The sequence below is a fragment of the Nicotiana tabacum genome, chromosome 13, assembly GCF_000715075.1.
Source record: "Nicotiana tabacum cultivar K326 chromosome 13, ASM71507v2, whole genome shotgun sequence".
Lineage (NCBI taxonomy): Eukaryota > Viridiplantae > Streptophyta > Magnoliopsida > Solanales > Solanaceae > Nicotiana > Nicotiana tabacum.
Genome location: NC_134092.1, coordinates 61,296,349 through 61,312,675, shown reverse-complemented (window position 1 = coordinate 61,312,675; position 16,327 = coordinate 61,296,349). Strand labels below are relative to the sequence as shown.

The 16,327-nt window shown below is 39.4% G+C and overlaps 1 protein-coding gene across 1 annotated transcript; it reads right to left on the bottom strand.

The window, feature by feature from the left end:
- Nucleotides 1–295: 295 nt before the first annotated feature.
- LOC107792159 (expansin-A4-like) lies at nucleotides 296–3,291 on the bottom strand. The gene is made up of 3 exons (XM_016614351.2): nucleotides 3,016–3,291; nucleotides 2,620–2,944; nucleotides 296–668 (listed from the first exon to the last, which is right to left on the bottom strand). Exons 1-3 carry the CDS (start codon nucleotides 3,164–3,166, stop codon nucleotides 359–361), a joined length of 786 nt encoding a protein of 261 aa, XP_016469837.1. The 5' UTR covers nucleotides 3,167–3,291; the 3' UTR covers nucleotides 296–358.
- Nucleotides 3,292–16,327: the final 13,036 nt, after the last annotated feature.

Here is a 16,327-nt window from a genome sequence, read left to right as displayed (position 1 = left end):
AAAAGCAGCTGCGGGCTACATCATTTGCAGCCACTTCAAGCTCTATTACAGATGGCCTTTCGCTTTCTCTTTAACCATCAACCATACTGCATACTACTGTTCCTTTTCCAATATTAGTCCAAAAAGCTGATACACAAGCACTCGGAAATCACTTAATTACACTATTAGTACTCGCCCCCCCCCCCCCCCCAACACACACTATTTCCTCACACACACTGAAGTATCTTTTTGATTTCACTCTATTCTTCCCCTCCATTCACTTTTAAGAGGAAAAATATTTTGGAACAATAAAATGGGAGCAAAAATTTTAAAATAGAGTAGGGAAAATAGCCAGTCAAATCTTCAATTGTGAATAATTTTAGACTTTGAAATTCTTTCCAGTGAAAGTTTGGCCAAATTGCCAATGAGAAGGGACAATATTCCATGAAGTAGAAGAGCGATGGTCACTGGCTTTGACCCTGAAAGAGAGGGATTGAGCAGTCAAGACAGCGTTTGATTGCCAATTTTGACCCCAGTTGCGGCTCAGGGAAATCCAGTTAGTCTTTGACCCTTTCACCCACACCTTTATTATGTCTCCTGCACCCGCCACGTTGGTGATCAATACCAAGTTGAAGTAACGGAAGCCATTGATTGTGAATCTGATTCCTCCTCGCTTTCGGCATGGTATCCTATGAATTACAGAATAGTAAATACATTGTTAAGAATAATGGTAACAAACTTACTGTTAAGGTAAAGAATAGTGTACGGAGTTATTATCCTAACGTGTTAAAACGCAGGGTCCCACTTATATGTGATAAAAGGTCAGAAGAACTCAGAGGAAAAAATGGTAAGGCACATGGAGGTTCTTGAAAAAGTTTGCGCGTAGGTACAATATGTAAGATTTTGCATTCGTACAACACCAAAGTCAAAGTGAGTTATATTAGGCAAAATTGCTTTTGGCCACTTAAAACTTTTAATGGTTTGTTAATCCGGTAAATTAACTTAGAATTTTTTTTTGAACACCTAACTCAATAAAATGGATATTGATAAATATTTCTGATCGTTGACTATGCTTACGTGGCATTGACATTGTCTATGTGACAAAGGTGTGTGCAAATCACGCTTAAAAGGCGTGTTTATAGAAAAAATTTGATTAAAAAATATTGAAATAGAAATAATTATAAATAAAGTAACTAAAAGAATTAAAAAAAAAAAGCAAATATAACAAATCAAATTCGTCCCATCTCCCCCTTTCTCCGTCCCCCAACCTCAATACCCTTCGTCCCTCTTTCCTCTTTGCTATGTCATTCCTCTATTCCTCTTCTTCCCGTCCCCAATCTCTTCATTTTTTTTTCTTTTCCCCTTTCTTCTTGTCAAAAGGTGTTTCAGTTAAAAAAAGAAAAAGAGTAGAAGGTGGAAGAAATAAATGTGTGTGAAGGATTGGCTTTACAAGGAGAAGATGGGATGTTTAGTTCGAAGGATAGTTGGTCTATTAATGAATAAAGAAATTGATAATAGGATGAAACTGTATTGAGGAGATGGAGATGGGGATTGACGCCGATAACATTCTTTACTGCTCCGTTGCCGGACCAAATTACTTAGCGGCTAAAAATGATGGAGCTGGCCGGTGAAAATGGTGGCTTTGCCGAGAACTAAAATCGGTAAGTAAAATTGGTGATGACGAAGAAGGCACAAAAGGAGTAGTCTTTCTGTTACATTTAGGTTTGGCCATTTAGGCTTGATTTGCCAGTGTGTGGTGGTGCTGGTGCCGGAGTTATGGTGGAGCAACAGTTGGGACATGACAGTGATAAAGAGAAAGAAAATAATAAATTAGAAATTTGATAAATTAGTAATAAAAATATAATACCCACAAACTACCCGTGCCGAAAAATAAAAAGTCATAGAGTGTGACTTGTCATTCTTGTCGGGGCAATTGAAGCTCGCTCTGATGATGGATGTTGGATGTGTTTATTAATATTTATTTCATTGAGTTGAGGGAATGAGAAAGTTCTAAATTTCTTTACTGGATTGACAAACGAGTGTAAATTTAGGTGGCCAGGCCATTTTACCTTTATATTATACCATGGTCCACATGATAAATTTGATGTTGGTGGTGTGAACCCGTGATATTTTTCTTCTATTTTACGGGTTTTCAAGTTCCTCAAATAAAATAGAAGAGAAAGTGGCAAAGGTGATGCTTTATAGCATCCCAAATCACCGCAACAGCTATGATAGAAGCAATTATTGAGGGGTCGTTTGGTAGGATGGATAATCAAATATAATTTTAGGATAAAAATTTAATATCGCATTATTTTTTGTTTGGTTACTGGTCTTGGTATAAATTATACCAAAAAATAGTAACCAAATAATTTATACCTAACAGATGGGGTGGAATAATAATCCCTAGATTAATTATTCTAGAATAAAATAGTAAAATTGACAATGTTAGAATTAATACAACAAAAATAATCTCAGTACAACTAATCTCATCATAATTTGTCTTCGGACCAAACACCTCTAATAGTACATGCTTAAAACATACTTGTAAGTAACATTACGATAGTTTATATTTTAAGATTTTTTTTATCGAGATTGTCCAAAAATTAGTATGTATTGCAATAAAGAGGAAGAGGACATTACCGGCGATAAGTAACGGGAACAATGCCAGCACGGTACTGGGCGATGTTGAGGAACATAGGCATGGCAAGATCAAAGTGAGAACGTGGAGGATTGCACCATCCACCATTGTCGTTGGGCTTTGCGTAGTTTGGTGGGCAGAAATTGGTGGCAGTGATTAAAATGGATGGGCTTCCGGGGAGACACCACTTCCAGTTGGGATCATTAGTGCATTTAATCTCAAAGCAAGCTCCACAACTTAACCCATTGTTAAACAAAGCTGTGCTCAGCGCTGCAGTGTTCACTCCGTACCCTTGGCTGTACAAATTGCCGTAACCACATGCACCACCTGCATTATATAACCAAAACAAAATCATAGAGGGAAATTAAAATAAATATGGACATGGATTTAATTTGTACCCATAGTTCCGGAAGCATCACTGCCACCATAAAATGTAGCATGAGCAGTCTGCCAAGAACCACCAGAATAAACACCAGGGATTCTTGCTTCAACAAGAGAAACGAGGAAAATTAGACCAATAATGGAAGTGATGACTCCCATTGAAGCCATTTCTTTTGATAGCAAAAATGGATATCTTAGTGTGAGAGGAATTGAAGTTGGGAGTGAAGAAAATTGGGAAGGCGAACTAGTACTTATGGAGGCAGGGGAGAAGAGAGAGAACAGACGTGAAAGAAAATCATGAAATATCTTCTCCTTAATTATGCCTATAGGCCCTATACCCTATTTGGTCCTCCTTAATCAAGAGAGATATTGGCGGAAAGTAAACAATACCAAAATTCAACCTCTACGGTAAACGGAAAACATTTTTTTTTGACGTAATTGCCATCAATCTCTTAGCATTTGATAGTCATGGCTTTGCGGGCAATGTGGGAAATTCATGGCGTGAGAATATATATTTTTTAATTTGATTGGAATATATCAGGTTAAAAAGGAAAAGATATGTGGGTCCACAGCACCATAAGGTCTTGGATGAAACAGTTATTGCCACTTTGCTTTAATTGCAAGTTGTGCCATCAACACTCCCTCTTTCCAAAGATTTCCATAAATTCCTTCCGATTTTTCCATTCCCACTTCTGTCTTTCTTTTTTTATGGAATTTGCACTAGCTGAGCAACTATTACTTAATTCCCATCCTTCTTTTTAAGATTCCCGTCATTGTCCGATATTAAAAGCTTAGAGAATGTAATATTACAAGTGCAGTGCCGGCTCTAGGGGGAAGCCACTAAAGCAATTGCTTTAGGCCCTCTAGAATTGAAGGTCCCAAATTTTTTAAATTATATATTATTATATATTATAAAATAATTAATATAAGATATAAATTTATATATATTTTTGGAATGTGATAGAGATTATTTAAAAAAATAACTTGAGTTTTATAATCAATATGCAATTTATGAAAGTAAATAATTTGATGACAACTTTGATAATTAAAGAATGCAGTCTCTTATATCTTTAAGAGTTGATTATTTTATACAGAGTGGATTAAGACATTTTTCATTTCAGTAGACTAGAACTATTTCAGATACTGAAATTATACTGACATATATTTAGTGGTAGAAAACTGCGATTATCAGAATTTATAAAAATATTATATTAACTGTTAATATATGTTTCTTATAAAAATATTATTTAAATAATAGAATTACTAATATTTTCAATGGTGAGAACTAGTAAGTAAATGAATGAATGATCAAGATACGTGTAAAATATATTAAATTTATTAAATAAATTTAAGGCATTTTTGAGGTTTGGCTTTAGGCCATCAATATCATTGAGCCGCCCCTGTACAAGTGTCATGCCCCAAATCAGGGGAAGCGTGATCGGCACCCGGTGCCATACTCGGCACGAGCGTACCACTTTGTAACTATGAACTTTGAAAGGGTAGCCCTCAACTTAGGCCGACGAGGCCTACCTGCATGCTGGCAATACTAATCAAGGCCAACGAGGTCATATTCTGAATCATCTGAAAATAACGTATATCTCATCCGAGGGATAGACATACCCAAAATTTCATATACATAATTGTACAAGCTGACGAGGTTGCCATGAACATCTACAACAAGCAATACCAAACTAAACGTGTACACATGGCTGGCAAGAACACAATACAAACACACAAAATATAAAGGACCCGTCTACAATCCTCTAGAGATAACAGATCTGTATCATGGTCGGGACAGGGCCTCGAGCTACCCATCAAACCTGTATATACAAAATGGACTTCCAATTCTAGACCTGGTAACTCCGAGGGAGTGGAGCTTACCAAGTTGATGTTTGGCTCTATCTACTAGGAAGGTCTATCCGGCTGTCTATCAGGACCTGCGGGCATGAAATGCAGCGTTCCCGACAAAAAAGGACGTCAATACGAAATAATGTATCGAGTATGTAAGAAAATAGAATAACTTAAAGTAGAAACTGAACTGATAATATAATAACTGAAAGTAAATGGGAGTCAAAAATGATCTAAAGATATGCTTACCTACTGGTATTGACTCAACTCTCTTAATATAGTAAGTAAAATAGTTGCCCGGCCCTATAAGGCTCGGTACGTGTAACTGCTCAGCCGTAGTAGGCTCCATCATAGGCGCTCGACCATACTAGGCTCGGTATCTCGGCCATTATGGGCTCGCTCATAGGCACTCGGCCACAGTTGACTCGATATATAACTTATCATTTGATCAGAGATTGCCCAATAAGGGCTTGCCTACTGATTATAGCTCGATGATGGTGATTATATATATATATATATATATATATATATATATATATATATATATATAGAGAGAGAGAGAGAGAGAGAGAGAGAGAGAGAGAGAGAGAGAGACTGAAAGAAGACAACACTTAACTGAATATAATGTCCCGATAAGGGAGAATATTATAATTTATGAGACTAGGATAATGTACATAAATTCAGGAATATGAACTTTTCTTTATGCCTAGTTATCAAATGCATGTAGTTACGGGATCATGCCAAAATAAAGAAAAGGTTTAGCTTTAACATACCTTATCACAATATGTAGAAATAACCACGTTGAACTCATCTCGTTGCACTTTAATCTAAAACAACGATAATAATGCTATCGATAAGCTACGAAAGATGCAACTATCGTACAACGAACGACAAGCTTATTTAATATTAAAATGGGCAGTATCTTTCCTGTTTTCCTTACTTTTCCAAGTCCATAAAAACAACAAAAACACATACAACCCTTCAACTATATATTTTCAGCACCACAACACATCCAACAACCCAACAACACAAATCAATCTACACAACAACAAGTGCACAAACGTCACTAATGAAACTACTATTTAACATGACGAGCGGCAAGCTTGGATTGGAACCAAATCCCAACTCTTTTTCCCATATCCCCCATACTTTCATCACCATCAACAGGTCCAACATATAAATATATATATATTGACATGACATTCCAACCTTATATCCATCTTAAAAGTAACCTCAAACAGCTCAACAAGAGATAACAACAATATGAACAACTTCTAGGTATTGTGTGGTTGCTTCTTCTTATTATTACAATATCATCAACATACTCAATATATTGAAAAGCACAACAACAATAAAAATATTATAACCAAGCTATTCCCCATGATTTCCAGCATATGAAGTCATATATACAACTCGAAAATAGTCCAATAAGAGACAACAATATCTTATACCACTTCAAATGCTATCTTGTAGTTCTTCATCCAAATAACTTAACTAATACATAGATAAGCTTAAGAACAATCAATATGGAGTTATACTTACCTTAAATAATCAGAACAAACTCAAACCAAAGCTTCTCTTAGCTTACAAGCACCCTTAATGACATCACAACACCATAGAGACTCTTTTCTTCACTTAGGCTAACTTTTGAGGTTAGGTTTAGGTAAAACCACATTGGATTCGCCTTGGAACCTTGGAGAACTATTAGAGAGGTGTTGAGAGAGTTTGGGAATTGTCCTTGGTCGAAAATGACCAAAAATGATCCTTCCAACCACTTTAAAATGTTCAAGGGTCGTCAACCACCTAAGTGGGCCACATAGGGGCTGCCTATGCAGTCTCGCGAAGATGCGAATATCTCTCTACTCCGATATCGTATCGATGAACGGTTTAATGCGTTAGAAACTAAACTCATAGATCTTCAATTTGATGGGTGGATAACCCTATAAATCCAAGTATATTGGGATAAAAGCTCAGTAATATTAGACCCAATTTTCAGTAAAACCTATGAACGTAACTTGTGACTACTTTCATCGACTTTTGTTCCATAACTTGCTTGACTTCAAAACTTAACAAAGGACTATCATAAGACCAAAATAACTCATAACATAACCTCCTTATCATATTAAGTACCGTAGTCTCACCCCGAAAATATGTGTTATAGCATTCCCAACTTGTCAATTTCAACGAAACTTATTTTGTTAAATTCGTTTAGCTTCTAAGGCTTTCAACCCTCTTGGTACTTGTTGTTCATGATCATAAATATTTGTAACCTACAAGGTAGCATGATTAACTTACTTTCAAAGATGATCTCATTTTCGAGCTTACATCAGTTGACTTACGGCGTACTTTTACGTACGAAAATATGGAGTGTAACAATAAATGACGTAAAAACCCAATAAAAAAGAGTGCACAAATTCGAAAAGAAAACTTCTTCTTTGTTTAATCACTAATCTCCATTCAACTAAACCTGCCCCTTCCTTTTTTTTTTCCTCCGTAAAGAAATTAGAGTCTTTCAAACAATTTAAAAAATACAAAATAATACTTACTACCTTATATTATATCAAACTTGGTCTGACATATCTGCTAATTGTTCTATTTTCACATTTGGTAACATTACGACAAACATTTTTTTCTTAGTAATTGTGCGGGTTAATATATGTTTGTGTTTACCCGTAAAATGGTACAATTGAATTTATATGTGGTTTCTAGATAAGTAAACTAATCTGGTCCTGAAATAATACAATAATTAAAGAAATATACAATACTTAGCCTTAAAATGTAGATGAAACAACAGAGATGACAGTTCCAGGAACAAGGTTTTCGAGCACAGCAATGATGAGATCAAAAAGCGAAAAAGTAAGATTATATTAAGCTTTGTACAGAGTGTAGTGTAAGCTTAGCCAGAAAATTGGTGTCCTTTACAATGATAATTGGGCTCACTATTTATAGTTGTGTCTAGGGAAGGAGGTCCTAGGATCGTGTCCTCCTTTAATGTCAATTATGAGGGTCATTGGTGAAGATGTAACGGTGAACATAAATGCCAAATTCTCTGTAACATGCCGTCGATCTTAATGCTGTAGAATATTCCTTATTAAATGCTACCAGGCGTAGAGCATTTAATACAGCTTTATGAATGTTATCCCTTTCGGTGACAAGTAGAATGGCTGCGTTCAGTCTTCGGCCATCCCCATCTTGGGTTCCACGTGTCTTTCCTTTAGATGACCATGTGTCATATCATATTTCACTCTATACAGATAGTCCTCCTACTTTTCGGTGACATAACTTTGTGTTACCGAAAAGTTGGTAGAAACACTATTTTGGCGAGAATTACTATAACTCCCTCTGAAGGCTTCTGACGGTTGATTAGATGCACGTTTCTCGGCATTTAATGCCCCGAACACGCATCATCCCACAATTCAGCACAACTTTTGCCGATTATCGAGGTAATCATGGCCATGAATTTAGCCACCAAAATTTAACTTATACGCATGATTCTTTTCCTTTGCACTTCATAATTTCTCGAGCTTCTGATTTGCATCTTTGTTCTCCATCCTTTCTCTAATTCTCTTCAAACAAAAACCTTTTCCTTCTTCTTATTCAATGGATTCTTCCTCCAAGCGTGTCGGTTCTTCAAAGAACAAGAACAAAACCGAGGACTCTGCTCCTCCAACGGTGGGTTCCATCATCCCTAGAAGTTTTATTACCACAAAATACTTTGAAAAGAAATTCCCTACTTCTAATTCTCGTACATGGGCTGTTAGCAGGTATCTTTCTTCTGTACGTCCTTCGAGCATTCCTGTTGTGAAGGAAGATTGTCGCTGCCATGAATTAGAAATTATCGCTCCCGATATGTCGGAGCGAGTCACCCTTACCAAGAAGGGGTTTTACATATGTTTATACGTATCCCTTTACTTTGGGTGCATTTTCTTTGAGCAGAGAGCTTGATTCCGTGATTGCGGAGTTTTTCCTCAGCTACCAAGTGTGTTTGGCACAAGTAAGTCATTCTGTATGGAGGGTGGTTGCTTGCCTTGGGTATTTGTGCAAGGAAACTGGAGAGGAGCTAACCTTAGCTGATATGATGAATCTCTATTCTCCCAAAATCTTCCGCGGGAGAATGATAAACCTCTGCAAGCATGGCCACCATGCTTTGCTGTCTAGCATGGATGATGACAATGACCGTGGGTGGATGGAACGGTTCGTTGCAGTCGCCACCAATGACATCATTTTGGGAACGGCTTTATCCTTTCCGGCCGCTTGGAACCGCACTCATAAGCTCTTTGTTTAGTATTTCTTTTTACTAAATATTTTTCTATAGCCGTATTGATCCTTCATCCTTCGTTTGTTTCAGCAACTCGATGGATCCTACCGGTGATCGAAGGTTTGGACCGGTGGGTACAAAAGATCTTGGACGTTACGACGCATGAAACTCATTTGTGGAAAGAACTGGCCCTTAAATATGGGTGGAAGGCCAAAAATCATGGTAATTTTAACTTACCTTGCTTCCATTTTTTTTTGTATATGGAGAACTTGATTGAACCTTCTGACTTGTTCACAAAATTAGGTTTACCTGTGGGCTCTGTTGCTGTCCTCGAGGAAGACGTCTTGGATGATCCTGCTGATATAGCGAGGCTGCTTCATGAGGCACTTACTCGAATAAGTATCTTCGGGCCTGTTTCGGGCGCAAATACTTCTTTACGGAGTTTCCGGACGGAGGATAAAAAACCAAAGAGAAGATGTTCCTCCACGGCCGGGGAAAATAATAAGAGGGCAAAGACTGATGCCCCCGAGTCGTATCCGGTGGCGATGGTGACTGGTCCCCCTTTCGGGCCGATCATAGACACCGTGATGATTGGTGATGATGAAGAAGCTAGTGATGAGGGAGCTTCTCTACATAAAAGACAATGATTCTCATCATCTCAACATGATGCTCGACCCGTTGAGAGAGTTACACCAATCGAGGACGATGCTTCGACAATTTGGGGAGAGTTTGATTTGGTAGATAATGTCAATCCCATTTTCGGGCCCCAATTGCTGTGCCCGGTACTACGGAGCTGAGTACCGGATCCCTGTCGTCTTTGGTTGGCGAGCATCCATGCACCAACACTGCATTTGATGCAACTGCTTCTCACCCTTCGACTCTATCAGCTTCATCTCCACCTTCACCAACACCAGCAACTGCTACATCATTTCCACCTCCATCCACTCTTCCACCAGCAACTGCTACATCATCTCCTCCGGCCACACCTGACCATGGAGAGGGTGTTCCTCTTCCCCAGTCCCTAGTTCATGGGAATTTGGGGCAAAATTATGCTTCCCTTTCTGAAGATCCACAAAAGAGGAGGAATGTTACTCTTTCAGTCTCTACCGGATGCAACTTGCTATCCCGGCTGGTGGAGCTTGCTAATTGTCTGAAGCCTTTGGCTTCAGAGCAAGCCTGGGAAAAGATTCAAGCACTCTCAGGGGAGTGTTTGTTGAACAATGCCATGCACAATGCCGCAGCTGTGCGTTCCTTTCTTCCTTTGTTATTTCTTCTATTTTTGTATGAATGTATTCTATGTTTTACTTATTCTTGTATTGTAGGACAACTTTCTTACTTCTAAGGGCCTTCAGAGGTTGATTCATGAGAAGGAAGAACTTACTTCTGAACGGAATCAGCTTTTGGTGGAACGAGACCAAACTGTTCTCCGCCTCTCGGAACAGGAAACCAAAGCTACTGAGGTCGTTATTTTGGAGGCTCGTTTGCAGCAAAGCGAGCAAGAAGTGGTAACCTTATCCATGAAATTGGCTCGTTGAGGGTTAGATTTGATGAAGCCAAGGCCAAATGGGCTGAAGTACAGGACGCCATTCTTGCTGCAACCGAGCGCGAGGCTGCTATTGCCGAAAAATTGACCGACTTAGAAGCAGCCTTGAACTCCAAAATCGAAGAACTTGCTGTTGTGAGGGCAAAACATGACCAGTTAGAAGAGAAGTACAGGAAAACTATCGAGCATAATAGGCTCTTTAGTTCAACTATCCGCGACCTTGATTTCAGCATCAAATCTGCTAGGTTCGGCCGGGAAAACCTTTCTGCCGAGGTAACCCAACTTAAAGAAGAACTAAAGAGCCGAGAGGCTTCCCTCATTGTTGAAAAACTTATGCCATGTACAACATAAGGAGAAAAACCTTGGAAGAGGCCAAAGCTGGTGTCATTAACTTTGATGCCAAAATTGCTAAGGCACGCGAGCTTGAGTTAGCTGCTAAAAGTGGACTCCATCGAGGTCTGATGTACCTGGCCCTTCTGGTTCTGGTTCTGAGTTTTTGGGAACTGAAGAAGAATCGGAAGATGATGATGCCGAAGGCCAAACTAATGAAAATATTGAGCCATCGGTGGACCCACCTACTTCTCCCGGGAATGCACACACTTCTCTTCCTCCTGGTTCCGGAGACACTGCAGTTTAGCTTTTCTTTTCTTTTTCCCATTTTATACTTTTACCATTTTGGCACGTTCTTGTAAATAAAGACATATTTTTTCTCAAGTATTTTTTGAGTCTTACTTTCATTCGAATATCCACGTAAGTCTTTAACCTTTGTATTTTCTTAAGAATTCTGACACGTTTTGTTGTTCGCGCTTTACTATATGTAGCCTCAGATACATTTTCCTCGAAGCATTTTGGTTCTGAGCATTATCCCTTTTACGTGAGGGTTTCTATAAGTATTTGTGCATTTTCTTTTTGCGTCCTTTCGTGTATGTCTTCGGGTGCATTTTTCCTCTAAGGCATTTTGATTCCGGGCACAAATTCTTCCGAAACCAACCCTTTACCATGAGGGTTTTCATAAGAGAGGGCCCTTTTATGTTTACGGTACTCTTGAAGAGGACGTCTCCTGTTCATTATGACACTAACATTTGAAGTACTTGTTTAACTTTCAAATGACAAAGTTAGTTCATCATTCAAACAAGAAATAAGATAAAAATAAAAGGATTTCATTTCATATAATTCCTTCTATTTTCAAAAGTACACAAGCATTTATTATGCTAAGAAATTGCCATTACTTGTGGCTAGCATTTATTATGCTAAAAAGAAATTGCCATTACTTGTGGCTATCTTGTACAACTTGTTTCTATGGGGCTGGTTGCACAGTCCCCGATCTCGATGATGCATTTGGTTTTCGGATTTTTGTTTTCCGGTTGATGTGGCAGTCAATGTTGTCGTATCCTCATATCATTACCCCCAATGTTTGAATGCGAAGAATGCAAATTGGAACACTGGAAGTCTTGTGTCTTCAAAGATTTCACTAATGAATTGCTAGATAATCCTTAACTCGGCAACATACCTTACTTCCCCTTAGGAATCCATGCTATCGAGCGAAAGAATATCTAACAATCCTCTAGTAGTTTTTGCTCGTGAACGGTCGAGTAACCTCTATTCGGTAGCAAACTTAACTTCCCAGTGGGAATTTGCTATCGAACCAAAGATTATCTAATCGTTCCCGAGTGAAAGCTTATTTGTTTGCCTTGCTATCAAAGGTCTTATTGCTGCTATCTTCGTAGTATGCTTTCTATCGCTGCCTCATTAAAAACCTTGCCAGAAAAACCCAATTGGGACAAAAACTGAATGAAGGGAAAAAGAGTGCAGCACATATTTTCGCTTGAATAATGTTTATCAGCCATAGTATATTTTGAGTTGTGCCACGTTCCAGTTGCTAGGCAACTTGTCTCCATTCTGGTTCTCCAACTCATATGAATCTTTTCCAGTGATAGCTGAAATCCGGTAGGGACCTTCCCACGTTGGACCTAGCTTCCCCGCGTTGAGCTCCCGGGTATTTTGGGTTACTTTCCTCAGAACCAAATCTCCTACTTTGAAATAACGGAGGTTGGCTCTTCCATAATAATATCGCTCCATTCTCTACTTTTGAGCTTCCATTCTTACACGTGCCAAGTCCCTCCGTTCCTCGAGCAGTTCCAAGTTGATTAACATTGCTTCGTTGTTCGATTCTTTATCTGCCCAAAAATATCTCAAAGTGGGTTCACCCACTTCCACCGGAATTAGGGCTTCAGCACCGTACACAAGGGAAAAATGAGTTTCTCGTGTGCTCAATTTGGTCGTTGTTCGGTAGGCCCATAGAACTCCGGGCAATTCTTCGGGCTATTTGTCTTTTGCTGCTTCCAAACTTTTCTTGAGATTTTGAATAATCACTTATTTTGTTTTCTCCGCTTGACCATTTGCACTCGGACGATAAGGAGAAGATATGATCCTCTTTATATTCAAATCTTCGAGGAACTTTGTAACTTTTGCACTTATAAACTGTGGCCCATTGTCGCATGCTATCTATTTTAGTATTCCGAACCTGTAAATTATATTTTCCTACTGAAAATCGACCACTTCGCGTTCTCCGATCTTCTGATGAGGACCTGCTTCCACCCATTTAGAAAAATAGTCAGTCAGAATTAAAAGAAACCTTACCTTTTCGGGATCCGGTGGCAGCGGTCCGATGATGTCCATCCCCCATTTCATGAATGGCCATGGGGACAGAACCAAATTTAAGGGTTCTGCCGGTTGGTGTACTATTGTTGTGTAGCGTTGGTACTTATCACATTTTCGTACGAAGTCTTTGGCGTCTTGTTCCATGTGTGTCCAGTAATATCTTACCCATACCAACTTTAGCACCAAAGAATCTGCACCCGAGTGATTTTTGCATATCCCTTCGTGGACTTCTCTCATGACATAATTATCTTTTGACGCTCCTAAGCACCGGGCCAACGGGCCTTGGAAGGATTTTCTATACAATTGGCCTCTCTTGAAGCTATAACGTGCAGCTTTGGTGCGTAACGCCCGTGATACTTTGGGAGCTTCGGGCAATTTCCCGTGCTTGAGATAGTCGATTATTTCATTTCTCCAGTCCCAGACCAGACTAGTCGAATTTACCTCATAGTAACCATCCGTATTCAGGACCGAGTTCATCAGTTGCACTACCGTACTGGATTCCGATCCCTTTATTTCCGTCGATGATCCTAAGTATGCTAATGCGTCCGTTTCTGCGTTATCCTCCCTCGGGATATAAGTGATTGACCACACCCGGAATGGTGCCAAAAGAGCATGGACCTTTACCATGTATTGTTGCATTCGTTCTTCTTTGGTATCAAAGATCCCATAGACATGATTTACCACTAGTGGCGTGTCACATTTAATTTTGATAACCTCGGAATCAAGTCCCCGGGCCAATTCGAGCCCTGCAATCAAAGATTCATACTCTGCTTCATTATTAGTTAAAGGGATCATTCTGATGGCTTGCCTTAAGGTTTCCCCCGAAGGCGCAATTAAGACTATTCCGATTTCGGACCCTTTCACATTGGAAGCTCCGTGCGTAAATAAGGTCCAAACCTCCGATGTCGATTCCGACACCATTATTGCTTCCTTGGTTGCCAGAGGCAGTAGTCCCGGACTAAAATCGGCCGCGAAGTCAGCCAAGACTTGCGACTTAATTGCAGCCTTTGGTTTATATTCTATGTTGAACTCACTCATTTCAACGGCCCATTTGGCCAATCTGCCTGAGAGCTCGGGTTTATGGAGGATGTTCTGCAAAGGAAAAGTAGTCACCACAGCTATCGGGTGGCATTGGAAATATGGCCTCAGTGTCTGAGCGGCGACTACGAAAGCTAAGGCTAGTTTTTCCAAATGTGGGTAGAGAGTTTCTGCTCCCGTTAAAATTTTGCTAACGTAATAAATGGAAAATTACGTACCTTCATCCTCCCGGACTAAAATTGCACTTACCGCAACTTCTAGAACAGCGAGGTAGACTAGCAATGTTTCATCTTCTTTTGGTTTTGAGAGCAATGAAGGGCTTGATAAGTACTTCTTCAGGTCCCTCAGAGACTGTTGGCACTCTGATGTCCATTCGAAATTATTTTTCTTTTTGAGCAGTGTGAAGAAGCGATGAAACTTTTCTGACAATCGAGAAATGAACCTGTTCAAAGCTGCTAATCTTCCTGTGTGCCTTTAGACTTCCTTTACGTTCGACAATTGATCTGGGATATCCTCTATGGCCTTAATTTTTTTGGGGTTTACCTCAATTTCCCTTTGTGAGACTAGAGATCCCAAAAACTTACCAGAACTGACCCCGAATGCACACTTCTCGGGATTAAGTTTCATGTTATGCTTCCTCAGGATGTCGAATGTTTCTTGTAAATGCTTAAGGTGGTCACCTGCATTCAAAGACTTAACGAGCATATCGTGTATATAAACTTCCATAGTCTTTCCTATTTTCTTTTCAAACATCTTATTTACGAGCCGTTAATAAGTGGCTCCGCCTTTTTTCAACCCGACGGGCATCACATTGTAACAATATGTACCAAAATTCATTATAAACGAAGTCTTTTCCTGATCTTCCGGGTTCATCTTAATTTGGTTGTACCCGAAATAACCATCGAGGAAACTCATTAACTCATGCCCGGCCGTGGCATCAATCATCTGATCGATATTTGGCAGTGGGAATGAGTCTTTTGGGCATGCCTTATTAAGGTCTTTATAGTCTACACACATGCAAAATGTATTGTTCTTCTTGGGAATTACTACTACAATGGCTAGCCAATCTAGATATCTTACCTCTCAGATTGAACCGATATTAAGCAAGCGGGTTACCTCTTCTTTGAAAAATTTATTCCTAGCCTCGGCAATAGGGCATTTATTTTGTCTTACTGGAGGTACGTTGGGATCCAAACTCAACTTGTGCATGACTACTTTTGTCAGGATACCTGTCATATCCTCGTGCGACCATGCACAACAATCGGCATTAAATTTAAGGAATTCAATAAAACTAGACCTGAGCTCCGGGTGCAGTCCTGTCCCTATCACGCCCCATCCTCGGGAAGCACGACCGGCGCTCAACCGAGTGAACCCGCTGAGCAAGCCTATTAGATACTTCTTACCCAATTAACCCATGATCAAGAGAAGACGTGATTTCATTAATTATATAGTAGGAGCCTTATTCATACAACCCTAAATCATTTCATTAGTCATTGTGCTTTTAAGTCCCAAAATGCACATTTCTTAAAGTTCAAGTGGAACAAGTGATCAAACACAACATGACTTTTTTAACATTCCCAACAACCATATACAACCCACATAGTGTCTACGGAGTCTCTAAAGATACAAAAGAGAGTAAAGATGGTGCCGGCAACAAAGCCCTGGCTATACCTAAAAAGTGACCATAATATAAACAAAAGGTACAATACCTGACCTCGGAATGAAATGGGGCTCACCAAGTCCGCTGAGAAGAGGATGTAGCACTATCTGTGATCCGCACTGTCTGCTATGTAACCACCTGCATCTATTTAAGGATGCAGCGCCCCCGGCAAAAGGGACGTTAGTACCGTCGAATAGTACTAGTATGTATAGCTAAACACCAACTCAATAGAATGCTTAATAATACAAGAGGAACAGTCAAGAATTCAATAAGGGCTTCAAATAATAGTCAAACAACAAGTCAAGGATTATATACATTTTT

Bases quoted from the DNA above. Each gene is read 5' to 3' on its own strand.
- LOC107792159 (XM_016614351.2), bottom strand. From the start codon at position 3,166: ATGGCTTCAATGGGAGTCATCACTTCCATTATTGGTCTAATTTTCCTC. The intron at 2,945-3,015 runs GTACAAATTAAA...TATATAATGCAG, and splicing joins TGATGCTTCCGGAACTATGG to GTGGTGCATGTGGTTACGGC. The intron at 669-2,619 runs GTAATGTCCTCT...TGTAATTCATAG, and splicing joins GTTCCCGTTACTTATCGCCG to GATACCATGCCGAAAGCGAG.